Below are 27,583 nucleotides of genomic sequence, written 5' to 3' on the forward strand. Positions count from 1 at the left end.
ATGAATACAATCTATTTGGGGGCCTGTCTCCTCCACTCTGAAGGCAGAGTTTCTGTGGCTTTCAGATATCATCTCTTCAAACCCTCCGTCATAGGAGAAAACTGAGTCTAGGAAAGGGGGCGGAGTCAGAGCCAGACCTCAGGCCCCCAGCTCCACATCTAAGATCCAGAGGTCACTGTGGAAACTTCCAGGGTATTTTGCATGTTGGAAAAAATACATCGAATGTTTACTGAGTTTTCTTTTAAGGCAGTGGTTGAGAACACAGGTTTTGGTTGGAGTCCTGGTTTGACCGCTTACTTGTCATGTGGTCTTGGGCAAGAGACTAACTTCTCTGTGCCTCAGTTTCTCCGCCTGTAAAATGGGGATAATGGGATACGTCATCTCAGAGGGTTGTGATGTGCGGTATATGACAATCGATCTACGTTGCTGCTTGGCAAGGTCCTGAAAGTCTTTGCAAACGCTACAAGACAAGAAAATAGGTATAAAGATCAGAAGGCAAGGGGGAAAAAAAAAAAGCAAACAAAAACAGATCAGAAGGCAAGAGAGAAAACTGCCATTCGGATCATTTTCAAGGGAAAACTAAAAGAATCGACAAGCTATCTGAGTATGAGAATTTGGCCAGATTGCCCGTGGAAGGCAGTTCTGATCCGCGTCACTGCCAGTCCCTCAAACCTAAGCTTTGTTCTTGACCGTCCCTCACCCTAGTCCAGGCGACCATCTGGCAACGGCGGTCACTTCCTCACTAGGCTTCCCGCTTTCATCCTTCCCCTCCCCCGCCGCGTCCCCCCCCCCACACACCCCTCCACAGTCCATTCTCCACTCAGAATAAAATCTAAAGTACTTATCATAGCCTTCAAGGCCTTTCTTATGTAATCTGGTCCCTTGATCGCCCAGACTTTATTTCTTGCCACTCTCCCCTTGCTCCCTGGGCTCCAGCTCTTTCCATTTTTTCAAACTCACCTAGCAATTTCCCACCCACTGGGCCTTTGCACGAGCTGTTCCCACCCCCTTGAAAAGCTCTCCCTCCCTTCTCCCTAGCCAATTCCCGGTCATCCTTCAGGTCTCCTCTTCGATCCTCCTTTGACAGAGAAACCTGTCCTGCCCTCAGTTTAAATGATGTTCCAGGGGCGCCTGGGTGGCTCAGTCGGTTAAGCGTCCGACTTCAGCTCAGGTCACGATCTTGCGGTCCGTGAGTTCGAGCCCCGCGTCGGGCTCTGGGCTGATGGCTCAGAGCCTGGAGCCTGTTTCCGATTCTGTGTCTCCCTCTCTCTCTGCCCCTCCCCCGTTCATGCTCTGTCTCTCTCTGTCTCAAAAATAAATAAACGTTAAAAAATTAAAAAAAAAAAAAAGAAATGATGTTCCACATTCTTGTCCTTTATCTAACCCTCATTAGGTGTATATGATTATTAGTTCAGTGATTTGTAAACTTTTTGGTCTCGAGACCCCTTATGTTCTTAAAAATTATTGAGGACTCCAGGGGCGCCTGGGTGGCTCAGTTGCTTAAGCCTCTGACTCTTGATTTTGGCTCAGGTCATGATCTCCATGGTTTATGGGATCAAAGCCTACGTCAGGCTCCATGCTAAGTGGGGAGCCTACTTGAGATTCTCTCTCCTTTTCTCTGCCGCTCCCCTGCTCATGCTTTCTCTGTCTCAGAATAAATAAATAAACATTAAAAAAAAATATTGAGGACTCCAAAGAGTTGTGTTTTTCTTTCAAAGGATTTTTCTTTTAATGTGGATTCTATCAATTTTGCTGTATTATAAATTAAAACTGAGAAATTTAAAAATGTTTGATTCATTTGAAAAAAATAAATGATTTCATGTTAACATAAAATCATATATTTTTGAAATATCTTTTTTTTTTTAAGTTTTATGTACTTAAGTATCTCTACATTCACCATGAGGCTCGAACTCACAACCCCGAGATCAAGAGTCCCATGCTCTTCCCACTAAGCCAAACAGGTGCCCCCAAATCATATATGTATTTTTAATTTTTTCAATGATTATTTATTTTTGAGAGCGAAAGAGAGAGACAGAGCATTGGCAGGGGAGGGGCAGAGAGAGGGAGATGTAGAATCTGAAGCAGGCTCCAGGCTCTGAGCTGTCAGCACAGAGCCCGATGCAGAGCTCGAACCCACAAGCCATGAGACCATGACCTGAACTAAAGCCGGATGTTGAACCGACTGAGCCACCCAGGCGCCCCCATTTTCTTTTAAATTAAAAATAACCAGATATTCCAAAATGAGAAAAAAAAATTAGTGAAAAAGGGCATTGTTTAAAATGTTTGCAAACCACTTTAATGTGTGGCTCAACAGAAGATAGTTGTATGTCCTCACATCTGCTTGTGTGCCTACTGTATTGTGATACTCTACAGGCTACACTGGGTAGTCATGAGAGAGTGAATGCGAAAAAGGCAGGTGTCTTAATATTATTGTAACCATCTTGACCTCTTGCACCCCTTGAGAGAGTGCTGGGGAACCCCCGCCCAGGTTCCATGGACTGCACTTTGAGAATCATTCATTAGCTTTGGGTTCTATCCAGCCTAGAGACAGTATCCTGGGAGCTGAAGGCTTGGGGGGGGTGGGGGGCAGGTAGCCCAGTTCAGGAGATGCCTCTGCCTACATTCAGGATGAGCTCAGATACTCTCTGAGCTGTGGTCTCTTCATCTCTAACATGGGGATAGTAATGATGAAAACAGTTAAAGGCGCCTCTCCCTGCTAAGGTTATATAGTGAGACCCAGAGGAGATGACTCTCCAACTCATGCCTGGCTCGTAGCATACAATAAACATTTGCTGTTAGAATTTGGGAAACGTCATTTGATTTTATTACCAACACTTTGCATTCATGCAGTTAATTTCTCCAGAGGCTTGCCTGGTGCTGGGCAGTGCTAAGGACGTGGTGTTGACTGAGACATGCCTGGCCCTGCCCTGGGGGGAGGGCGGTGGGGGGTCGCTCTTAGTTGAGGGGGTCACAGAGTTTTCATTTGTGAGGGATTGCCCTTAGCACCCAGTTCTTAAAACTGGGGCAACAGGGCGACGGACTGGCCAGTTTAGCATGTTTATTTCTTTGCCCCCAGGATGCTTCCGTTCTGTGGCTGGGGAGAAATAGGAGGTGTGCATATCTGTTTCCTCTCCCTTCCTTCCTAATCTCTCTTTTCGTATTAAAGTGAGTTCCTAGAGGGGCGCCTGGCTGGCTCCGTTGGTAAGAGCATGGGACTCTTGATCTCAGGGTGGTGAGTCCAAGCCCCACGTTGGGCGCAGAGCATTCTTAAAAATTTTTTTTAACGTTTATTTATTTTTGAGAGAGAGAGAGAGAGAGAGACAGTGCGTAAGCAGGGGAGGGACAGAGAGAGATAGAGAGGGAGGGAGACAGAATCTGAAGCAGGCTTCAGGCTCCGAGCTGTCAGCACAGAGCCTGACGCGGGGCTTGAACTCACAAACCATGAGATCGTGACCCAAGCCAAGCTAAAGTCTGACGCTCCACAGACTAAGCCACCCAGGTGCCCCGGGCATACAGCGTTCTTAATACAAACAAACAAACAAGCAAACAAACAAAAAGTTTCTGGATTCCGGGCCCTTTGGGGGTAAGTCCCACCTCTGATCTAACCTCAGTCTCTCATGCTGCAGATCCTGCCTTTTGCTGCATGTCAATCCACAGTGCCCAGTGAAAACTTGGGACGTCCCAGCAGAAGAGGTGCCAGGAAGGCGCGGGGTCCGGGCCGGGCCCCTCCACTGCCCCCCATCCGGGGGCCGCCGCTCCGGGCCGGGTGAGTCAGTCCCCGGCGGCTCCCGCGTCATGCAGGCCGCTCGGCTCCGCGCTATTTCGGGCTCCGGGCGCTATAAATAGAGGCTCGCAGAGCCGAGCCGCCCCCCTCCGCTCTGGCCCCCCTGCGTCCCCAGCCCCGTCGCGATCGACTCGCCGGGCCGCCGCGCGTCACCGTGGCTAAGTTTAGAGGCGGGTGGGGACGCCGGCCTGGTCACTGCGCCCCTCGGCCGCGCCCCCGCTTCCAGAGCCTTCGGCTGGCGGCTCTCTGCCCCCTGCCCAGAGTTCCTCCCGCGGAATTAGGGGCCGGGGTCCCCGTGGTCTCCATCCCCACCCCAGTGCCTCCGAGGCGCAGACGAAACTGGAAGTTGGGATGAGGGCAAGTTTTGGGAGCAGAGCAGGGGCCTGAAGTCACCAGGAGGAACTTGAATTGAGGCTGGAATCTGAACTCGGAACGTTCAAGGAGGACGCGGGATCAGAGCAGGGACAGCCGCAAGATTCGAATTCACAACTCTGAGAGCCCAGAAGATTCGAATCCAAGATCCAAAAGTTCCATAGGGGCATCGAGCAGAAAGAAATCAAACTTGAAAATGATGTAGAACCAAGGGCAACTTTTCCCCCACGTTAACTAATGCAGACAGGCTCAGCGTTACATTGACCGCAGGCGGTGGGGCCTTTGCCACACTTTTGCGATAAAGAAACGGGTTCAGAAGAAGCGAAGGGGCCGCCTGCCGCCTTCGAGAGGTTTTGCCCCGGGTGGCTTCTGGCGAAGTAGCTCCCAGCGCCCCTACACCCCAAAATCCTCTTGTGGGGAACCATCGCCCCCTGGCGCAAAAGCCACGAGTTGCAAGTTGGTTTCGCAATTCCATTCCCTGGAGGGGGGAAACTAAGTCCCGCCGGGGTTGGCCTCCTAGAAGCACTCTCTAGCCCTTGGATTCAGGGGCACATTTCCATGGTCCTTCTCTATGTCGCTGGGGCCTCTCAGTTCCTTCATATGTCAAATGACCTAGTGATTCCTAAGGGGAGGATTATCGTGAGGTCTTAGCTCATAGCAAGTGCTCAATCTATTTTGATGGTATTCCAGTCGATGGCACTACTTTTATTATTTACAAACCTCCTCCTCGTGTGACGCTGTGACCCCCTCCCGCATCACCTGCCTCACAACACTGTGTTTTATCTTCTTCATAGCAGGTATGGCTGTCTGGAACTTATTTTAAAAAATGTTTATTTATTTTTGAGAGAGACAGAGACAGAATGCAAGCAGGGGAGGGGCAGAGAGAGAGGGAGACAGAATCCAAAGCAGGCTCCAGGCTCTGAGCTGTCAGCACAGAACCCCATGCAGGGCTGGAACCCACGAACGAACTGTGAGATCATGACCTGAGCCTAACCTACTGAGCCAGCCAGGCGCCCTTGTGTGCTTTTATTTATTTATTTTTTAAGTTTACTTATTTATTTTGAGAGAGAATGATAGCGAGCAGGGGAGGGGCAGAGAGAGGGGGAGAGAGAATCCCAAGCAGGCTCCGCACTGTCAGCGCACAGCCCGATCCGGGACTTGAACTCACAAACCATGAGATCATGACCTGAGCCGAAATCAAGAGTGGGGCCCTTAACCAACTGAGCCGCCCAGACGCCCCCGTGTGTATTTCGTTCTCATGGTGTGTGTCCTCCATGAGACCATTAGCTGCACAGGGCAGGGACATGGACTGCTTTGTTCAGAGCTGTGCCCCCAGCACCCGGCACATAGTAGGTGCTCAATATGTAGTCACTCAAGGAATGCATGAGCCATCCACGTCAATACAGTTCTCTGAGGGGCGCCTGGGTGGCTCAGTCGGTTAAGCGTCCGACTTCGGCTCAGGTCATGATCTCACGGTCCGTGAGTTTGAGCCCCGCGTGGGGCTCTGTGCGACAGCTCGGAGCCTGGAGCCTGCTTTGGATTCTGTGTCTCCCTCTCTCTCTGACCCTCCCCCGTGCATGCTCTGTCTCTCTCTGTCTCAAAAATAAATAAACATTAAAAAAAATTTTTTTTTAAATACAGTTCTCTGTGGTCTTATTGAATCCTCGGTAGTTACAGACGGGGAAACCGAGGCTCTGAGTAGTGCAGTCGCTTGCCGTAGTGTTTGGCCTCGGTTTTCTGTTCATTCACACAGTACAAGGTTTGGGAGCCCCTTCGGTTGCTGGGGGCTGGGGGGCGGTGGGTGCACTGTGACGTAACAACGGCCACAACAGCTCCAGCCCCCCCTGCCCAGGACTTGGTTAGTGGTATTTCATTTATATGATAGACTCAAATGTGGCACCTACTGTGAGTCAAGTACAGTTTGGGGCACTTTGCACCTAGGTCGTTTCACCCTGCTAATAAAGCTATTATTGTTATCCCCATCTTATTTATTTATTTATTTATATTTGAGAGAGAGGGAGAGCACAAGCAGGAGAGAGGGGCGGGGGGTGGGGGGGAGACAGCGAGAAAGAGAGACAGAGACAGAGAGAGAATCCTAAGCAGGGTCCATGCTCAGTGTGGAGCCTGACGAGGGGCTGGATCCCAAGACCCTGGGATCACGACCTGAGGCGAAATCAAGAGTCAGACGCTCTACCGATTGAGCCACCCAGGAGCCCCATATTTATTTTTTTTAAGTTTCTTTTATTTATTGACGCTTAAGCCATTTGTATACCCAACATCGGCTCGAACTCACAACCCAGAGATCAAGAGTCACGCCCTCCACTGACGGAGTCAGCCAGGGTCCTTCATCCCCATTTTATTTAAAAAAAAATTTTTTTTTTCAACGTTTATTTATTTTTGGGACAGAGAGAGACAGAGCATGAACGGGGGAGGGGCAGAGAGAGAGGGAGACACAGAATCAGAAACAGGCTCCAGGCTCTGAGCCATCAGCCCAGAGCCTGACGCGGGGCTCGAACTCACGGACCGCGAGATCGTGACCTGGCTGAAGTCGGACGCTTAACCGACTGCGCCACCCAGGCGCCCCCATCCCCATTTTAGAAATGAGCAAACTGACACACACAGAGAGGCTGAGTTGTTGGCCCAAGGTCACACTGCTAGTAAATGACCTTCCGGGGAGAGTTACACCCAGTGATGAGGCTGCTTATGTAGGAGGGAGAATCACAGAGATAGTACGATTCTCATCAGAGACCAAGGAGCCGGGGAGATAGAGAACCAGTATCTCCTAACTCTTCTTCTTCTTCTTCTTCTTTTTTTTTTTTTTTAATTTATTTTTGAGACAGAGCGAGACAGAGCATGAACAGGGGAGGGGCAGAGAGAGAGGGAGACACAGAATCTGAGCTCCAGGCTCTGAGCTGTTAGCACAGAGCCCGACGTGGGGCTCGAACTCACGGACCGTGAGATCGTGACCTGAGCCGAAGTCGGACGCTTAACCGACTGAGCCACCCAGGCGCCCCTCTCCTAACTCTTCAAGGGAAATAATAAGGAACCCAGAATTAGGGATTTCAATTTGGAGGATGAAATGAAGGTATTTTCAGATGAGCAAGACTCAGAACCTTACTATCCACGATTGTCCCTGAAAGCATGAGAAGTGAACGGACTCTGGCAAGTAGTAAAATGAATTCAGAAGGAAGAAGGTTATGGGGGAGCCTGGGTGGCTCAGTCGGTTAAGCGTCCAACTTCGGCTCAGGTCATAATCTCGCAGTTCCAGAGTTCAAGCCCTGCGTCGGGCTCTGTGCTGACAGCTTGGGGCCTGGAGCCTGCTTCCGATTCTGTGTCTCCCTCTCTCTCTGCCCCTCGCCCACTCTAGCTGCCTCTCGGTCTCAAAAATAAGTAAACGTTAAAAAAAATTTTTGTTAAAGACTGCTGTGTTTCTTTAAAAAAATTAAAATAAAAAAAGAAATAAAAAAATACAAGAGATAAGTAATAGGAGAAATCACATGCAGGGAGAGAAGAGGTATTTGGTAATTCTTTGTGATTCCTGATATTCCTTCTTATAAACTTAAAAACTGCCCTAGGGACGCCTGGGTAGTTCAGTCAGTTAAGCATCTGACTTCAGCTCAGCTCATGATCTCATTGTCCAGTCCGTGGGTACAGGTCCCACGTCAAGCTGTGTCCTGACAGCTCAGAGCCTGGAGCCTGCTTTAGGTTCTGTGTCTCCCTCTCTCTCTCTGCCCCTCCCCACTCATGCTGTCTCTCTCAAAAATAAATAAACATTAAAAAAAAAAAAAAAAAAAAGAAGCAGGTTATAAAAAGTAACAGAATTGTTAGGGGCTGAATCCTGTCCTCCAAAAAAGAGATGTTAAAATTTTAACCCCTGATATTTCAGAATGTGACCATATTTGGAAATAAGGTCTTTACGGAGATATCAAGTTAAAAATGAGGTCATTAATGTGGGCCCTAATCCAATACGACTGGTGTCTTTATAAAACAGAGGAGTTGAGACACAGAGACAGACACACACAGAGAAAAGACCATGACCCAGGGAAAAGAAAGATGGTCATCTACAAGCCAAGATACTCCTGAGGCTCCCAGCAGCTAGCTAGGAGAGAGCCCTGGAACAGATTCTTCCTCTGTGCATTCGGAAGGAGCAGAACCCTCCCAAGACCTTGACTTTGGACCTCTAGCCTCCAGAACTGTGAGACAATAGATTTCTGTTTCTTAAGCCATCCAGTTTTTGGAGCTTTGCTACAGCTGTCCTAGGATACTAATACCAAAAATGTATTTACGAATCCATTGTGGAAAACAAGAAAATTATTTACAAAAAAAAACCTTTTATCGTAGTCTCCTCACAGAAGCTGGAATCGTTGGAAAGATGGAGACAATGAATATATTCAGGTATATGAATAAGATGTCAAACTTCTTTAATTAACCCATCAATTCATTGAAATTCCGATCTCAGTCTCAATAGGATTTTTCATGGAAGTAGAAATCAGCTGCTAAAATCACTAGAAAAGGTATAAAAATGGTAAAGATAGATTTGAAACGGAACAGAGGGGCGACTTGCCTGATGTGATAACAAAACATCAGAATAAAATCATCCAACAGTGCAGCATGGAGGCAAGGAACAGTTATACAGATTTTTAATACAACTTACTAGAAATGTCAGAAATAGACCCATGTATATATGGGAATTTGGTTCACGATAAAGGTGAAATATCAAAACTGGGGAAAGGATTGATTAAAAAAAATTTTTTTAATGTTTATTTTTTTTTTCAACGTTTATTTATTTTTGGGACAGAGAGAGACAGAGCATGAACGGGGGAGGGGCAGAGAGAGACGGAGACACAGAATCGGAAACAGGCTCCAGGCTCTGAGCCATCAGCCCAGAGCCTGACGCGGGGCTCGAACTCCCGGACCGCGAGATCGTGACCTGGCTGAAGTCGGACGCTTAACCTACTGCGCCACCCAGGCGCCCCTTAATGTTTATTTTTGAGAGACAGAGAGAGAGACAGAGTGGGAGTGGTAGAGGGGCAGAGAGAGAGAGAGAGAGGGAGACACAGAATCCAAAGCAGGCTCCAGGCTCTGAGTGCCGAAGTCTGATGCTTAACCCACTGAGCCACCCAGGCACCCGGGGGAAAGGATTGCTTTTTAAAATAAATGGTTTGGGGACAATTGGCTACATTCATCATAAGTTCCTACCATAGTGTATTTTCAAAAGTAAGTCTGATACAGATGAAAAACAGAAACAAAATCAAGACTCAGAAAAGTATTCTAAGCAGTTGTAGGATATATTTCTGACCTTAGCCTATAGCAGGCTTCCTAAACAACCCACTGAAATCCAAAGTCAGGATGGAACAGACTGATAAATAGGCGTGAATACGCACTAAGAACTTCTCTGTGACATAAACAAATAGTCAAAAATACAAAGTGCACACTAGGAGGAAATATTTGGAATATATATTAAATCGACTAAGAATCAGAATCGGAATCCATGAAGTACTCCTACAAATTAATACTAATAAAAAAGGCATCCAATCCCGTTTAAAAAAAAAAAATGGGCAAAGGATATGAGCAAGCAATCCACATAGGACAAACTACATAAGACCAATAAACTCACAAAAAAGATGTTCTCTCTCCTTAGTAATCAGAGAGCCGCAAGTTAGAACAGTGTGATACTGTTCTTTCAGGAAATGACTAATACTAACTCATCAACCAGGTCTCAGCTCAGATGTCCCTTCCTCCAGGAAGCCCTTCCCTACCCTCGGGCTGGGTGGGCGGCCCCTCCCCAACCCTCTCCCGGGCGTCTAGGATCTCCCAACCCAGCCTTGACCATTCCAGGTCGTCCCTTTTGGGGGACGAGTCTGCCTCTCCCAGTGAACTGTGAGCTCCAGGAGGGCAGGAGGGGGCTATGGTTGTCGTTGGGTCACCTCTGAGTCAGTAACACTGCCCCTCACAGGCCCGAGAACAGAGGAAGCGCTGGGGGAATATGAGTGGAATGAAATAATGAATGAATGTGGAAACTGAGGCCAAGTCAATGGCAGAGCCGGGATTCCATCCAAGCCTGTACTGAGGGGAGGAACCTAATTTGATCTCCCGCCGTTTTTCCCCCACTGATTCCTGCCCGGAGCCCGAGCACAAGTTGGTGCTTAATAAGGGCATCAAAATTGAAATTCTCGGCAACCAGGGACGTTCAGGGGGGTAGACGGACGGCTCTCCAACCCAAATCTCCGCAGTCCTCCAGGATCATAGAGAGCTGCGCAGGGACGGCCCCTGTCGAAGTTCTACCCCTCTGGGGAACGGTGAGGGCGGGATCGAGGGCTAGAGAGGCCGGAAGTGCGGCGAGCCCGGGGACGCGCTGGCCGCGCCAGCGGTGGGACGCCTCTGTCCCTCTCCGGTCTTTTACACCCAGCCCGGGGACGAGGAGGTGAGTCGTCGCGGCGCTCAGACAGCGGGGCTGGGTCGAGAGGGGCGGGGAGGGACCTCCGGTGGCGATTGGCAGCCGCAGAGGCCAACCAGTCGTTGCAGTGCCTGAGAGATGGACGAGATGGAGCGAGGGGAGGGTATCCAGGCGCCAGCCCTGCGGGCGGGACGGAGGGGGACGGAGGCTGGGGCGGGCAAACGGAAGGCGGGGAACAATGAAGGCGGGGTGACTAGAACGCGCGGAGCGAGGGGCGGGGCGAATGAAAAGTCTGGACCGGTAAGGGGCGGGGCGAACGGAAAGTGAGGCTCCGTGTGGGCGGGGCTTTATAGAATCTGGGGCGCTCGGTGTTTGGAACTTGATGCTCTGGAGCCCTGGGATTTCTTGGGGCGGGATGGCTGTGAGTGGGGGTTCCTGCTGGAAGGATGGGCATGCAGGCGTTGCTGTCTCACTCGCCCCCGCCGCCGTGTCTTCATTTTCAGGCCCCAGAAGAACCTTGGGATGGACGAAGAGGGAGTGCGGCAGCCCTCCGGGCCACCCACGAGGAAGAAGTTCTTCATACCACTGGATGAGGATGAGGCCCCTCCTGCGGGGGTAGGACAGAGGAGGAGATGGGGAGAACGCTGGCAGACTGGGGTGAGGGGGGGGGTGGATTGAGAGGAAGGGGCTTCCAAGGCCCATGGTGTGGTTTAGGAAATGTTGTGGCCTGGGTCACCTTGGGAAAACAGTCCTTTGCTCTCCGCGAGTCTGCTTCCCTATCTGTAAAATGTCATGGTGGTTCCAAGACAGGGCTCTGGCAGAGGCTGCAAACGCAAGCAGCGGGTGGCTTTGGGTTGTGTTTTATGTGGTCAGACCCCTGGTTTGCAAAGGATGAATTTATTGGTGACATTGGAGAATTGGAAGGCCTTGCAACTAAAAGGAAAAGTCGGCACTGTTGACATCTCTTGGTAAATTGAAGGATCTGACCACGCCGACATCACGTTCCCGCAGGAAAACAATTGGCTGGTGCTGAGTACTGGCCGCTCCGTGTGCGCTAGGAAGAAAAAGTGGGCTAAGGGTACAGGGAGTGATGGGGGAGAGGCGCTCCCTTAGGTCAAGGGGCTGCCTCTCTGAGGAGGTGACATCTTGGCAGTGATGTGAAGGAGGTGAAGGAGTGAGCTATGTGGCAACCTCTGGGGCAGAGGGGCAACAGCCGATGCAAAGGCCCAGGATCAGAGGGAGCCTGACAGATTTGAGGGCAGCAAGAAGGCCAGTGGGGCTGGAATCGAGAAAGGAAAGGGAAGGAGGTGGGAGGTGAGACAGGGGGAGCAGGGACAGATCTTCTAGAGCCTTGTGGGCTGTGGCAACAGCTTTGGCTTTTACTCTGAGAGGGGAGCCACCAGGGTCTCTGAGCAGAGGGACGTGAAATGACCGTGAACAGAACAGACCGTGGGGAGTAAGGATGTAGGTGGGGAGCTGGTGAGGAGGTGCACTGGTCCAAGGGAGAGAAGTTGGTGGCTGGGACCAGTATAGCGGCTGAGGAGCAGGGATGAGTGGCTAGATTCAGATTTTGACACTCCTCCCCCTCCCCCACAGTTCAAGCCCTTATTCAAGTCCACGCGGAGCCTTCCCACCATGGAGACCTCAGCCCAGGCCGCCCCTCAGACCTACGCCGAGTATGCCATCTCGGGACCTCCAGGAGGGGCTGGGGCTCCACACCCCACGGGGCCAGAACCCCTGGCAGGAGAGACCCCCAACCAGGCCCCCAAACCGGGGACGAAATCCAGCAGCATCATTGTGAGCCCCCGGCAGGTGAGGAGGGGAAGGAGTAGTGGGGCTTTGAGCTTTCTGGTGGGAAACACGGGTACGGGGGTGGCACTCAGGTGGGCAGTGGAAGGAAGTCAGAGCTCTTGCCATTGCGCTCTGGGCGACGCGAATTCTTTCGTTCATCCATCCAACTACCGGGTGTGGGTTGAGGTTGCGCCCTGTCTATTCTTTTGTTAAAACAAAAATACCGTAGACTGGGTCATTTAAACAGCAGACTTTTATTTCTCACACTTCCGGGGGGTGGGAAGTCCAAGGTCAAGGCGCTGGCCAATTCAGTGTCCAGGAAGGACCCGCCTCCTGGTTCATAGACTGCTGTCTACTTTCTGTGTCCTCACCTGGGTGAAGGAGCTCTCTCGGGTCCCTTTTGTGAGGACTAATCCCATTCATGGAGGTTCTACCCTCCTGACCTCATCACCGCTCCTCACCTCCCGCCTCCTTTTTTTTTTTTTTTTTTTTTAAGTTTATGTTTTTATTTTGAGGGAGACAGAAACAGCGTGAGTGGGGGAGGGGGAAAGAGCGAATCCCAAGCAGGCTCCATGCTGCCAACCTGGATCCCGACGTGGGGTCGAACTCACAACACTGTGAGATCACGACCCGAGCCAAAACCAAGAGTTGGACACTTAACCGACTCTGCCCAACCCACACCCCACCGTGGAGCAGGTCCTACCCTCTTTATTAAAAGCACATTCCACCTCATTTAATAATGACTCGTTCGTCCCCGAGATGGTTTTGTGTAACGACTGCGTCCCCCACAAGGCAGGGATCTTTGCCTGTCTTGGTCCCTGCTGTGTCACAGCACTTAGACACACAGTAGGCGCTCAATAATTACTGCTCAGATGGGTTAGAGGCTGACTTGCTCAGAGAATCTCGATTTTGGGCTACAGGGTATGTTCAGAGTGGAGTGAGAGCCCGGAGCCTGTCCAGCAGATGCCTGACTGTTGGCTGTGGGGGTCACAGGCCACGTGGGGCTTCCTCTCAGATCACTGGGGGCCACGGTGGGGTTAAGAGCAGACAAGGGGCAGGTTTGTGCTTTAGGAAGCACTGGCTTCTGTTCGGAGGCCAGGAGGGGGCCCTACTGGGGCAGGCGACCAGGAGGAGGCAGGGTAGGGGCCTGGGTATGGGCTCTGGCAGTGCAGGGGGAGACTTTGATGGGGATGTCATCTTGGGGGTGCCCGGGTGGCCCATTCAGCCAAGCATTCGACTCTTGATTTCGGCTCAGGTCACGATCTCAGAGTCCGTGAGATTGAGCCTTGTGTCAGGCTCTGCGCTGACAGTGCAGAGCCTGCTTGGAGTTCTCTCTCTGCCTCTCTCTCTCTCTCTCTCTCTGTCTCTCTGTCTCTCTCAAAATAAGTAAATAAACTTAAAAAAAAAAAATCCTGGAAGGTAGACGTCCCCCCTGGAGGAGAGGGACGTGTCCGTGACTAGGCTTGGGTCTCTGGATGATGGGCCTGTCCCTGAGATGAGGGGAGGAGGGGCAGGTGCGGGAGCTGGTGCCGAAGGCACTTGGGATGCAGTGAGGTGGACATCCTGGGGGGAGTGCCCAGCAACCCCAGGGCACACACGTGGGGCTAGGGGAGAGGACTGAGCCCGAGAGACAGACTCAGGGACCCTTTAGTTAAGGCCCAGGTCTGGGGGAGAGGTCTGGGTCAAAGCCAGAGTACCCAAGGGCATTCCCGGCTGAGGAGGTGGACTCCGGAGGGAGGGGAACAGGCACAGGCAGGAGGGGGGATGGGGAGGTGTCGACACAGGTAGGGGGAGGGGAGCCCCGGGGCTGGCAGTGGTCCCAGGGCCCTTCCTGTTAATGGCTTCGGCCCTTCCCTCCCCAGAGGGGCAACCCTGTGCTGAAGTTTGTGCGTAACGTGCCCTGGGAGTTTGGTGACGTGCTTCCCGACTATGTGCTGGGCCAGAGCACCTGTGCCCTGTTCCTCAGGTGAGCTCTGAGGGGGCTGCCCCACCTTCCTGAAGGCCTGCGAGGCTGTGCTCCCATGTTTGGGACCATTGGGTGGGAGACCTTGGGGTGTGTGGCCCTGTCAGCTCTGGGCCTAGTGACCTGGCGGGGAGGAAGAGGTCTTCTCCTGGAGGTGCCCAGAGGGACGAGAGCGGCAGGCCCAGACTCTGGTTCTGAGGGAGGAAGGGCTGGGCGCCTGGGGTCCTGGGTCTGAGCAGGTTGGGGGTAGGGTCCCTCAGGTCCCAGACATCCAGGGTGAGTTGATGGGAGCCAGGATTTCGCCAGCCTGTACCGCAGTTAAGCAAGTTCCCTCTCCATTCCCGGGCGCCCCTCTGCACACAGAGCTAGATGGGGGAAGTGAACCTTCTAAGTTCCTGTCCTCCCTGCAAGGTACGAGAGCTGGTGGCTGCTGGACAGAGATGTCCCCTAGTTCCCTGGGTGGAGAAGCCACCCCAGCCCCTCCCTGCCAGTGCCTTCCGAGGCTAAAGCAGACAGTCCCTGGGATGGGCCTGCTTCCCAAGACCAGCTGCCCCGTGTCCCCCAGTCCACACCCTCTAGGCGCTTGTCTCCTGTCCTCTACCCGAAGCCCAAGTCTCTTCCCTTCCCCAGTGAGGAACCTGGGGTCCATCCCTCCAGGGAAGCCAGAGCCAGTCAGCCTTTTCCCTTCCTTGATGGGTGACCTGAGGCAAGTCACTTAACTTCTCTGAGCCTCAGGTCCCGGTGTCGCCCGCGCCCTCTGCATTCCAGTAGGAGTAAAGAAGGGCTCCCAGGGTCTCGGGGAGAGCGAGACCTCCCAATCCCTCCCTCTCCCCTGCCCCCCAGCCTCCGCTACCACAACCTCCACCCGGACTACATCCACGGGCGGCTGCAGAGCCTGGGGAAGAGCTTCGCCCTGCGGGTCCTGCTCGTCCAGGTGGACGTGGTAAGCAGGGGTCACTTCCCCCCCGGCCTCGTGGTCCTCATCTGTCGGGCCTCGCAGCAGCCAAGTGGATTGTTGAATCCCAAGAGAAGGTGCAAGTTGAACCATTTTTACATCGGACATTAACACCCTGTGTTGGCAAGGGGCCCGAGGGTAAAATCCTGTCTCCTCCTTCCCCACACCACTTCCGCTGGTCCCAGCCCTCTGCCACCTGAGCGTGTTTTGAAGCTATGTCATCCTATCTTCACAGCCTGGCCCGCCTGGGCCTCTGCCCCAGCCTCTTCTCTCGTCTCAGGGCCTCCAGCCCCAACCGCTTCCATCCTCACAGCAGCCGGGTGGGGGGGGGGGGTTCCTAAAGCACAGATCTGATGTCCAGACCCCTCCATGGCTCCCCAGTGCCTCGCTATGGCCCGTGAGGCCATGTGACCAGACCCCTGCCCTGCTCTCTGGGTTCATTTCCCAGCTTCCATGTGGTCGCCCTTTCTTTTACGTTCTCCATCACATTCCGTGTGAATTGCAATTCCTCAAGTCCTTTTCCCCCCCTCCTGTCTTCCCTATGTTTAAAATTTCCTTTTCGTTCTCCTTTGCCTCCTTCACTCCTCCTCCTCCTCCTCCTTCAGGTCTCAGTTCAGATGTCCCCATTTCCAGGAAGCTCTCCCTGATCCCCTGGGCAGGTCAGGTATCCGCTCCTGCTCTCCCATCCCAATCCTGGCCACTCTGGGTCATCACTGTATGGGGACAGTTTGATCTCCCTCATCAGACTGTGAGCCCCAGCGGGCAGAGCCCGGGCTCTCTTGGTTACTGTGTGTTACCAGCATTGCCCAGCACAGGCGGGCACCCAGTCAGAGCTTAGGGAGTGCTTTAAGTGGAAGGCTCTTGGCATCCTACCGTGGCATAACCTACTGTGGTTTTCAAAACTATAATTCCTTGTTTACTACCAGATTCCCCATTCTGATTTTCTTTTCCACCCAGAAAGATCCACAGCAGGCCCTCAAGGAGCTGGCTAAGATGTGCATCCTGGCTGACTGCACTCTGGTCCTTGCCTGGAGGTGAGACCGAGGCTCCCCGCCCAGGTCAGGCTCTATCCTAAGAGTCCGTCCACCCTTCTGCCCCCCAGCCCTTTCCTTCTGCCATGAGCTCCCCCTGTGAGCCTGGTCCCGGCACTGCCTCTCTCTCGGCCTCAATTTCTGCATCTTTAAAATAGGATCTTAATATTTGTCTTCTAGGGCTATAGTCACAAAGGCAGGTGATATAGATCAAATTGCCAGGGCCATACTGCTTACTTACGAATCAGACCTAAAGTCTGTCTGAATAATTAATTCCACATCTAGGTTTCTAAAGACTATTTAAATCTTTCTTTTAATGTTTATTTAATTTTGAGAGAGTGAGAGCTAGAGTACGAGCAGGGAAGGGGCAGAGAGAGAGGGAGACACAGAATCCGAAGCAGGTTCCAGGCTCCAAGCTGTCAGCACAGAGCCTGACGCGGGGCTCGAACCCACGAGACGTGAGGTCATGACCTGAGCTGAAGTCAGATGCTTAACTGACTGAGCCACCCAGGCGCCCCTCTAAAGACTATTTAGATTGGCTAATTTCCAGTTGGAAAAAAAGACATACCTTCCTCACCCCATAAGAAAAAAAAATTAAATCCTGAGAAATTATTGACATTAAAAAAAAAAGGTGTTAGAAGAAATCTTTTTTTTTTTTTTTTTTTAACTTTTTTTTCAACGTTTATTTATTTTTGGGACAGAGAGAGACAGAGCATGAACAGGGGAGGGGCAGAGAGAGAGGGAGACACAGAATCGGAAACAGGCTCCAGGCTCTGAGCCATCAGCCCAGAGCCTGACGCGGGGCTCGAACTCACGGACCGCGAGATCGTGACCTGGCTGAAGTCGGACGCTTAACCGACTGCGCCACCCAGGCGCCCCGAAATCTTTTTTTTTTTTTAAGTAATTAGGCTCATTATTTTTTTTTTTTTACGTTTATTTATTTATTTTGAGAAAGAGAGGAGGAGGGCCAGAGAGAGAGAGGGAAAGAGAGGGAATCCCAAGCTGGGCTCTGTGCTGGAGCTGATACACCAGGGCTCAGCTCACAAACTGTGAGATCATGATTTGAGCTTGAATCAAGAGTCGGATGCCTAATCAGCTGAGCCACTCAGGTGCCCTAGAAGAAATCTTATAGGGGAATATATATCTAGTTTTTAATGTTTATTTTATTTTTGAGAGAGAGAGAGAGAGAGAGAGAGAGAGAGAGTGTGAATGGGGGAGGGGCAGACAGAGAGAGGGAAGAGGATTGAAGGGGGCTCCTTGCTGAAAGCAGAGAACCTGCTGCAGCCCTTGAACCCACAAGCCACGAGATCATGACCTGAGCTGAAGTCAGACACTTAACTGACTGAGCCACCCAGGTTCCCCAGGAGAATATATATATTTTTTTAATTTTTTTAACGTTTATTTATTTTTGAGACAGAGAGAGACAGAGCATGAACGGGGGAAGGTCAGAGAAAGGGAGACACAGAATCCGAAACAGGCTCCAGGCTCTGAGCTGTCAGCACAGAGCCCAACGCAGGGCTCGAACTCACGGCCGTGAGATCATGACCTGAGCCAAAGTCGGCTGCTTAACCGACTGAGCCACCCAGGCGCCCCCCCCCCCCCCCCGCCAGGAGAATATTTTTTATTTTTATTTTTGATTTATTAAAAAAAAATTTTTTTTAATGATTATTTTTGAGAGAGAGAGAGAGAGAGTACACACAAGCGGGGGAGGGGTAGAGAGAGAAAGAGACACAGAATCCAAAGCAGGCTCCAAGCTCTGAGCTGTCAGCACAGAGCCCAACACGGGGCTCAAACCCATGAACTTTGAGATCATGACCTGAACTAAGTCTGACATTTAACTGACTGAACCATCCAGGCACCCCAGGAGAATATTTGTTACAATCTTGGGGTAGGAAAAGTCTTCCAAAGCAAGACCCAGAACCCCAAAGCCGTAAAGAAAAAGGTTGGCTGATTTGAGAAAATTAAAATTTTAAAACTTCTGGGTGGTAAGACATACTGTAAATAAAGTTGAAAGACAAGTGACAAATTACCAAAAAGTATTTGCTGTGTATATATTGCATATACAAGTGTGTGCGTGTATATATATATATATGTATATATATATATATACACACATATACACACACATATATATATACATATATATATACACACATATAAATAGAAAATACTTAACATCTCTAATTTATGTATGTATATATAAGTTATATTTATACAGTGCAAATACATTTAAATGTTTATGTTCATATGCATATATTTGAACATGTTTATTATATATTTATATATGTAAAGAACTTCCCACAAGTCAATAAGAACCCAAATAAGAGTTTAATGCAGGTTGCCAAAACACATGAAAAAAATATCAACCATATGGTTTATCAAGAAAAAAGCACATTTTAAAAAACGAGGTGCTGGGGCGTCTGGGTGGCTCAGTTGGTTAAGCTTCTGACTTTGGCTCAGATTGTGATCTGGCAGTTCCTGAGTTCCAGCCCCATGTGGGGCTCTCTGCTGTCCATGCAGAGGCTACTTTGGATCCTCTGTCTCCCTCTCTCTCTGCCCCTCCCCTGCTTGTGCTCTCTCTCTCAAAAATGAGAAACGTTCAGGGGTGCCTGGGTAGCTCAGTTGGTTAAGCGTCCGGCTTTGGCTCAGGTCATGATCTCGTGGTTCGAGAGTTCAAACCCCACATCGGGCTCTGTGCTAACAGCTCGGAGCCTGGAGCCTGCTTCAGAGTCTGTCTCTGTCTCTCTGTCCCTCCCCCGCTTGCACATTGTCTGTCTCTCTCTCTCAAATATAAATAAACATTAAAAAAAAAAAAAAACAAAAAAAAAGCGAGGTGCCCTAAATTTGGTGCAAGTCTCTCGGATGGGTGGTATGAAACGGGCACCCGCATATTTGCTTGGCAGGAGATTTGACAGGCTGTTGAAACAGAAAATAGACACCACCCTTCGACACAGAAACTCCTGCACTAAGGATAGTCCCTGCTTGTGCGTGCTCACGCGTGTCCGAAGTGACATGGGCCATCACTGTAGCATCAGTGGGTGAGAACCAGAGTTGCAGAAGCGAACGGCCTCGTATTTTTATTTATATAAAGAAGGGAGGAAGAAAATGAGCTGTGTTTATGAACAGCCTCGTATGTGGATAAACCGAAAAGGGCTCCAGAGGCTCCAGAGGCTCCAGGCCCTGGACAGTGCTGACCTCTGGGGACCATATGAGGCATAGATGTGGATGAGAGTGGGGCTGTTGTCTTCTGCTTCTTTTTGTTCTGAATATATACACTGGTTAAACTTTCTTGTGTTAAATAGATGGCACGTTCACATAGTTCACAGATGAGAAGCGACACGAAAATGTTATGTGTGTGCATACGTCTAGTCGTACATATATATGGTACATACACACGGTGTATATACATGTGGCAGTGTAGACATATGGTTATATATAGATGCTGTTCTGTGCCTTACGTGGTCGTGTCCTTACCTGGAGATCTCTCTCTCTCTCCCTCTCTCTTTTTTTTTTTTTTTAGTTTATTATTTTGAGAGAGAGAGAGAGACACAAGCAGGGAAGAAGCAGAGAGGGAGACAGAGAGAGAGAGAGAGACAGAAAAAAGCCCAAGTAGGCACAATGCAGGACTTGAACTCACAAACTGTGAGATCATGACCTGATCCGACCGGAGCCTAGAGTCAGATGCTTAACCGGCTGAGCCACTCCAGGCGCCCTTTTAAAAAAACATTTTTTTTTTTTTAAGCTTATTTATTTATTTAGAGAGAGTGCTCAAGAGTGTGAGCGGGGGACGGGCAGAGAGCTAGAGGGAGAGAGAATCCCAAGCAGGCTCTCCATTGTCAGCACGGAGCCCAATGCAGGGTGTTCATATTTTTAAAAATACTAATTTTTTAGAGCATTAAAAAAATTTAAAAAAAAATTTTTTTATTACATTTATTTATTTTTGAGAGACAGAGTGAGACAAGGTGAGAGTGGGGGAGGGGCAGAGAGAGAAGGAGACCCAGAACTTGAAGCAGGCTCCAGGCTCTGAGCTGTCAGCACAGAGCCCAACATGGGACTCGAACTCACAGAGCGTGAGATCATGACCTGTTGCTCTCTGTTTTAAATTCTGAGTCTTGACAAAGGTATGATAATGTGTCCGTGAATTCTGTATCGCACAGAATAGTTGCACTGCCCGAAAATTTCCCCTGTGTTCCACTTATTCATCCCTTCCACCCCCAAACTCCTCATCTTTTCACAGTCTGCTTAGTTTTGCCTTTTTCAGGATATCATATAGTTGGAATCATACAATCTGTAGTAGAAATAGAAAAACCCACGGTTCTCCTTGTGTGTAGGAAAAAAAATGCGTTCTTCCCTAATGTGGGTCTTTATCCTGTGTGTGTGTGTGTGTGTGTGTGTGTGTGTGTGTGTGTGTGTTTAATCTTTATTCATTTTTGAGAGAGAAGAGAGGGAGAACAAGTGGGGGAGGGCAGAGAGAGAGAGAGAGAGAGAGAGAGAGAGAGAGAGGGACAGAGGATGCAAAGCAGGCTCTGTGCTCACAGTACAGGGCTGTGTGGGGCTTGAACTCACAAACCGTGATATCAGGACCCGAGCCCAAGTCAGACCACCAGATGCGCCAAAGTTTTTCCCACACCAAGCAAGTCTCTGCAGCACCAGCTGGGCGTCCTACTGTTTAACTCACTTCTGACACTACCTGGGGATGGCCTCAGGTCCCACAGGTGAAGGGGCTCAGTCCAACACTGCCCCCCCCCCCCCCCCCCCCCCCGCTTCGGACGCCAGTCATAAACCCCGCTTGTACTTCTGACCGTCCCGCTCCCAGTGACTCCCTGAGAGCTCAGAGCTCAGGGAAGCACATTTTCCGGTTTAATAAAGGGTATGATGTTAAGAGAATCAACAGCAAGACGATGAGAGACGTAGGGCGAGAAGTCTGGGAGGGTCCTGCTTGCAGGAGTTTCTCTCCCGTGGAATTGGGGTGTGTCACTTCCCAGTGGCTGCCCTTCTGGAAGCTCTGAGTCCCCTAGTACTGGGATTTTATGGAGTCTTCCTTACGTGGACCCGGTTGAGTATTAGCTCCATTTCCAGCCCCCCATCCAGGAGCCCACCCAGAGTCATCTCTGTAGGACAAAAGATGCTCCTCTGTGCTCTTATCACTGAGGAGTTGCAAGGTTCTCGGGGGCTCTGCCGGGAACCAGGGCAACAGACCATGTATATTTCCTATTACCTCACAGAAGCCTTTTCAGACTGGCTTTTCTCACTTGGCAGTATTCTTTTAACCTCCCTCCGTGCCTTCTTGTAATTTGGTAGCTTACTCTTCTTTAAAAAAAAAAAATTTTTTTTTTTAATATTCGTCTATTTTTGACAGACAGAACATGAGTGGGGAGGGGCAGAGAGAGAGGCAGACACAGAATCCGAAGCAGGCTCCAGGCTCCAAGCTGTCGGCACAGAGCCCGACACGGGGCTCGAACCCACAAACCATGAGATCATGATCTGAGAGGAAGTCAGTCACTTAACCGACTGAGCCACCCAGGCGCTGTGGTAGCTCAGTCTTCTTATTGCTGAATAATATCCCATTGTCCGGATGCACATTCTTTCCCAGCTGCGTAATATTCCATCGTGGAGACAGGCCAGGTCATGACCTTGAACTCATGACCCCAAGAGATCAAGAGTTGCATACTTTAGCGACCAGGCTCTTGGGCAAGTGACTCAACCCCCCGCTGGTCTCTTTCCCTCTCTGTGTATAATGGTTTGAAAATAATAATTGCCTTAGAGGACCCTTCTCTGGAAGCTTCTGAACACAGTGAGTTAGAACCGTGTGTCGGCCCCCGGAAGGGGAATGTTTCCTATGTCTTTACATCCAAATTATGGGATATTTTGCAACCATCCCATAAAAGAGGTCAAGCTCTTTCTGCTGACATGGGAAGATATCCTGCTGAGAGCTGCAGAGGGCAAAAATGAAAGCAAATTGTAGAACAGGACGCAATGTGCTCACTGTGTGCCCTGAACAGATTAAGAACCGGAACGATCATCCTGCTGCAGTGAGGGGAGAGCCACAAAGCCCACGTAACGGGAAAAAAACAGAATTAGAAAAATGAAGGTTTCTTTCAGGAATATGGACCAACGCTTGATCAGCAAAGATGGCTTATTAGCTGGGATTTGAAGGCTAACAGAAAATGCCTCGGCACAAGCCCTTCCTTTACTTGGACTCAACTCCCTAGTCTCAAGTTCAAAGAACAAAAAAGGCCAGCTTTCTCCCAGTGCTAATAAACCTGGGTTACTTTATTCCGCACACATACAAACCCTTTTTAAGATTCGGTTGTCCCACCTACCTTTGAAACTGTTCATTACATGTCAAAAAAAAAAAAAAGGAAAGGAAAAAACCTCAGTGCCTGACGTGAAAATTAATGGCGATTATTAAATCAGGTTAGTTGCTATAAAAGCTTCAGCAGTCGGCTCACCCCGCAGCCTTTCTCTTGAAAGTGCGCTATATTAAAAATCTTCAGTGGGAACTGAATTGCATCCTGAGTTTTGTCTTCCTGCGGCTGGGAAAATAGTAACAGTGTTTCTGGTTTTTCTCCCGCCCCGGCTCCACCGCGCTGACTTCCCTTCCAGAATAGCTCACATTTCTTAAACGGGCTCTAAGTGCCAGGCACGGTTCTGAGCGCTTGGGAGCGATGACGCGTGTAATTGTCACAATTCCGCTATCCACGCCACTCTGCAGATGAGGACACTGAGGCCCAGAGAGAGAAAATCACTGGCCCTGGGGTCACGCAGTTGGGAAGGGGGAACCTGAGCCCAACAACTCGTCAGGCTCCCAAGCTCTGTCCCTTTGCCAGCAAAGATGTGTAAAGGTGTGCCTGGCCGGGACTACCGCCAGGGACCTTTTCGGGGAGGAAAGTTCAGTTTGCTCTGTATTCGAGTTTGGAACTTCTAGCATCAGCACTGACTACTACTATGGCAATGAAATGAATCTAAAACATGACCGCTGCCCTCACCACACTGGCTGACCCGAATGTTCTCACCCCAGCCCTGAGGAGGCCGGGCGGTACCTGGAGACCTACAAGGCCTATGAGCAGAAGCCAGCCGACCTCCTGATGGAGAAGCTGGAACAGGACTTCGTCGCCCGGGTGAGGCCACTACACCTCCCTGCCTGCCCCCCTGCCCCCGGCCCCTCCCTGCTGCTGGAATCCTACCTCTCCTCCCCAGTCTCCCCCTCAGTTCATCACCTTTCTCTTCCTAAGCACAAACTTGTTTCTGTCCTCCCCAGCTCAGAATCCTCCTGTGGCTCCCCAGTACCCTCAGGGAAAGCCTGGCCTTCTCACCACACCCTACAAGGCCCTGCCTATCCCGCCCAGCAGCTCTGTCCACCCCTGACCTTGCATGCATTCTGGCCAGGCTGGCTGGCTTAGTCCCTCCTGTGTCCCCAGCACCACCCAGCACTTAGTGGGTGCGCAGGGAGTATCTACCAAATGAAGCATTTAACCTGAGCTCCAACGCCTGAGTAATGGTGGATGTCCACCACCACTCCCGAGGTGGGTACTGTTAGGACCCCCATTTGCCTGAAAAGAAAGTCCAGAGGTCAATTCCTTTGCCCAGCCCTCATAGGGAGCAAGCAGTGGGGCCGGGTTTTGAACACAGATCTGACTCCAGAGCCTATGGTCTATCCTGGGCAGAACCAACTCAAGAGAAATGGCAGTTATCTTCTCATGATGTGACCAATATTCTCTCAGCTAGTGGGGGACCCACTCTGAGATGAACTTTTAATCAGCCAAAAGGGGGGGCGGCATTTATTGAACACGACCTGCATGCGGGGCAGTCTGGGGACACAGTGGTGACCCAGCGCTCAGATCGCTCTCATTTCTTCTCCTGCTGCACCTCTGCCTCCTCCCCTCCCTTCCAGGTGACTGAATGCCTGACCACCGTGAAGTCTGTCAATAAAACCGACAGCCAGACCCTCCTAACTACTTTTGGGGTAAGGAATGATTCCCTTGTCCTGATGGCATTTCTGCCCCCTTGCTTTTTCAAGGAATGTCTCCCGCCCCCCCCCCCCCCCCGCCCCAACCTCCCTTGCCCTCCCACAGGACCTCACCTCCTTCCAGGGAGATCTTAGACCTCCGATGAGCTGGGGCAGGGTAGTTTTGTGCTCCCCATCTCTGACCCTCACCTTCCACCTTCCTCAGTCTCTGGAACAGCTCATAGCTGCGTCCCGAGAAGATCTGGCTTTGTGTCCGGGCCTGGGGCCCCAAAAGGTAAGAACTGTGGGAATGGGCTTGAGGGGTTGGGGACAGGAGGGAGCACTACATAGATGGCACCTCAGATCCCAAAGTTCTAAGGCTGTGGAAGGCCCACAGTGCTTCTCCTACAGTTGGGGAAAACCGAGGCCCAGAGAGGGTGGGGACCAGCCCTAACTCACATAGGCAGCCTGGGACAGAATTAAGATCAGGATGTTTCTCTCCCAGCCCCCAGAGTCCCCTCCGAGCCGAAACCGAAAGAACCAAAGCCCACTCTGGATGTAGCAAGCAGATGGCTCATTTAATGACCAGTTCCTTGTTTGTTTCTTGCTCTCACGCAGGCCCGGAGGCTGTTTGATGTCCTACACGAGCCCTTCTTGAAAGTGCCCCGATGACCCCAGCCGCCAGAGAGGCCCTCGTTGTAACAATAAAGCATTTTCCAGGCTCGGGCTGCTTCTGGTGCGGCGGCGCTGTCATCGGGAAGGGGTTCTCTGTTCTCGCTCTCTGCTGGCCCAGGCGGTCACCTCCGGCTTTTTTGTTTCTTCCCCTTTCTTTTCCTTTCTCTTTCTTTCTTTTTTTGTTTTAAAGTGTATTTATTTTGAGGGAGAGGAGACAGAGAACCCCAAGCAGGCTCCACACTGTCGGCGCACAGCCTGATGCGGCGCTCGATCTCATGAAACGCGAGATTGTGACCTGAGCCGAAATCAAGAGTCTCAACCGACTGAGCCACCCAGGCACCCCTCCAGCTTTTCTTGACCACAGTCGTCAGTTTCCCTGGAGGAGGCTACACGGGATCCGGCTGCAGCCTCTTCGACTTCTTCTCCCGGCCTGTGGAAGCCACCTCCCCAGGCTCTGGACTCCGCGGCGGCTCTGGCATCTCCTCCCGGGGTGCTGCCTCTGGCACCCCGCTTTCCCGGCCCCGTTTCTTCTTCTTCTTAGCAGATGCTGGATCTGCCCCTGCCTCGGGTTCACGCTCTTCCGGAAGCTCAGGCTCCATCGGCTCACCCTGTGGGTCCGTTACCTCAGTCCTCGGCTCAGTTGCTCTGAGCCCCCGCTCTTTCTTCTTCTTCTTGGTGGATGCTAGAGCTTCCCGACGCTCAAGGTCACCTGGCAACTCAGGCTCCACCGGAGGCTCCACCGCCTCTGCCCCAGGCTCCACTGTCACGTCTTGCCGTTTTTCTTTCTTCCTCCTCTTTTTGGCGGGTGTTAGAGCTGCCTCAGCCTGAAGCTCAACTTCTTGTGGTGGTTCGGGCTCTATCATCTCCCCTGGGAGTTCCAGAGGCGGCCTCTCCAGCTCTAGAGCCTCATCAGTCCCCGGCTCCATCATGACTTTGTGCCCCTTTTCTTTTTTCTTCTTCTTCTTCTTCTTCGAAGATGGCAGTGGGACGGCTTCCTCCTGTGGCTCCTCCTCCAACTGCGGCTGAGACTCAATCAGCATCGTTTCCCCAGGTTCCCTCTCTTCTGTCCCCTTTAGCCTCTTCCTCTTCCTGGTGGTGGATGATGGGAACAGCGCTTCCAGAGGCTCCAGCATCTCGGCCGCAGGTTCGGCTGTCCCCAGCTCCATCACCTCGAGTTCCGGCGGCTCCTGCTTTTTCTTCTTCTTCTTCGCCACATCCGGGGACCCCAAAGCTGTGTCCCCCGCCAGGGCCCCCAGCCCATTCACTGCCTCCTGGGGAGCTGGGGCCTCTGGTATTTGCCTCTTCTTTTTCCTCTTTTTTGAGGCGGGTGACTTCAGTGCCAAGGCTGACCCAGGCCCTGTTACCGGTAGGCCGCCTCCAAAGGCACAGAACCGGGGCCTCAGGTCAGGGGGGATCTGTGGCGGGGGGCTTGTTGGAATAGGCTGCAGCAGGGTCCCTGGTGGGGATTCCTGGGAACCCTCAAAGATCCTCAGGCTGCCCTGGGGGGCTGGGGCACAGGTGAGTCCCCCCCCTGCCGCCACGGAGGGAGCCAGCAGGATTGCTCCTCCAGCCTGGGGACCGCTGCTTCTGAGGACCCGGTAGCGGTGCCGCTTGCCTGCCAACTTGCCCTTCACAATCTGGGAGCCAGAGAGAGGCACTAGCCGCCCGTTGAGGCTGCAAGCAGAAAAGGGAAGGCAGGAGCTCCATCAGATTCTTTCCGTGAAACGGGGGGGAAAAGAGCTGAAAACCGCGTTTCTGGATGCCTAAGAAAAGCCCCTCTAAACTTCCCCCAAGTTCAGCCACTAGGATGGAGCATATTCCCAGGAGGTGGCCTGGGACCACTCACCAGTCTGGGGCGAAGTCTACAGGGGCCTGGATAAGCCACAGTTCCGTATCTGGGTCTGTTAACACTTCCAAGGAGAAACGGGTGGGCTCTGAGGTTGGGGACGTCGCGGTAAAGCTGGGGGGGCAAGAGAACTGAGCAGCACCTGCAGAAGGGGAAGTGGGGGTCTGCTGACACTTCCCGTGAATCCAATTCTCCAGGGCGCCTAGGGGGCCCGCTGGCCCCAGCCTCTTGAGCGCCTCAACCCCTCACCCGGTCTGTTCTCTGCCTGCTCCCCAGAGGCATCCCTGTCTCCACCGATCCAAGGTAGTTTCCCCCACCCCATACGCTCCCTCGGTCTGAAGTCCCTTCCTCGCGGGCGATACACTCTCCACAGGTCCTGTCTCGAGGATGTCCCTTTTTCCGTCCGAACGCTCCTGGGCGCCCCTTTCTCCTCCCGGCAGCCAACTCTCTGCACCCCGTCGGCCCGCCCTGATGCAACTCACCGCCGGACGGGGTCCCCGCCATCCCGGGACCCGTGCCTCCCTCAGACCCAGCCGCCGGAGCCTCAGGAGCTCCGTGGACGACCACGTGGAACCAGAGGGGCGGGGCCTCGTCCGGGAGCGCCCATGTGGTGCGGGAGCGCGGGGGTGTCGCTCGGAGTACGCTCTCTCTACGAGCAGAACTGGGGGGAGTTTCCGCTTGCGCAGAGCCGACAGCCGAGGAAGACGTTCTTTTCCCGAAAATCTCCCGAAAACAGCTGCTTGGCTCCCGGGCGGGAGTTAGCGCCTCATCAGGTCTCGGCGCATATCCCCCTCCATGTCTCGGACTTTAATTGCTCCAAC

At 51.6% G+C, this 27,583-nt stretch overlaps 2 protein-coding genes across 8 annotated transcripts; one reads left to right on the top strand and one right to left on the bottom strand.

Annotated features, from left to right (window-relative positions):
- The first annotated feature begins 8,436 nt into the window (after positions 1-8,436).
- Positions 8,437-24,964, top strand: ERCC1 (ERCC excision repair 1, endonuclease non-catalytic subunit). 7 transcript variants are annotated; one of them, XM_045440885.1, is made up of 10 exons: positions 8,437-8,551; positions 11,057-11,168; positions 12,150-12,365; positions 14,207-14,310; positions 15,151-15,250; positions 16,220-16,296; positions 23,315-23,414; positions 24,188-24,259; positions 24,468-24,536; positions 24,860-24,964. In XM_045440885.1, exons 1-10 carry the CDS (start codon positions 8,529-8,531, stop codon positions 24,911-24,913), a joined length of 927 nt encoding a protein of 308 aa, XP_045296841.1. In that variant the 5' UTR covers positions 8,437-8,528; the 3' UTR covers positions 24,914-24,964. The 7 variants fall into 7 exon arrangements, 5 of the variants coding, with proteins under 5 accessions (XP_045296841.1, XP_045296843.1, XP_045296840.1 ...); XM_045440887.1 differs by lacking the exon at positions 8,437-8,551 and adding an exon at positions 10,456-10,580; XM_045440884.1 differs by lacking the exon at positions 8,437-8,551 and adding an exon at positions 10,677-10,876.
- Positions 24,801-27,579, bottom strand: POLR1G (RNA polymerase I subunit G). The gene is made up of 3 exons (XM_045440883.1): positions 27,245-27,579; positions 26,763-26,904; positions 24,801-26,590 (listed from the first exon to the last, which is right to left on the bottom strand). Exons 1-3 carry the CDS (start codon positions 27,264-27,266, stop codon positions 25,303-25,305), a joined length of 1,452 nt encoding a protein of 483 aa, XP_045296839.1. The 5' UTR covers positions 27,267-27,579; the 3' UTR covers positions 24,801-25,302.
- Positions 27,580-27,583: the final 4 nt, after the last annotated feature.

The sequence above is a fragment of the Leopardus geoffroyi genome, chromosome E2 (genome assembly GCF_018350155.1).
Source record: "Leopardus geoffroyi isolate Oge1 chromosome E2, O.geoffroyi_Oge1_pat1.0, whole genome shotgun sequence".
In the NCBI taxonomy this organism is placed as follows: domain Eukaryota; kingdom Metazoa; phylum Chordata; class Mammalia; order Carnivora; family Felidae; genus Leopardus; species Leopardus geoffroyi.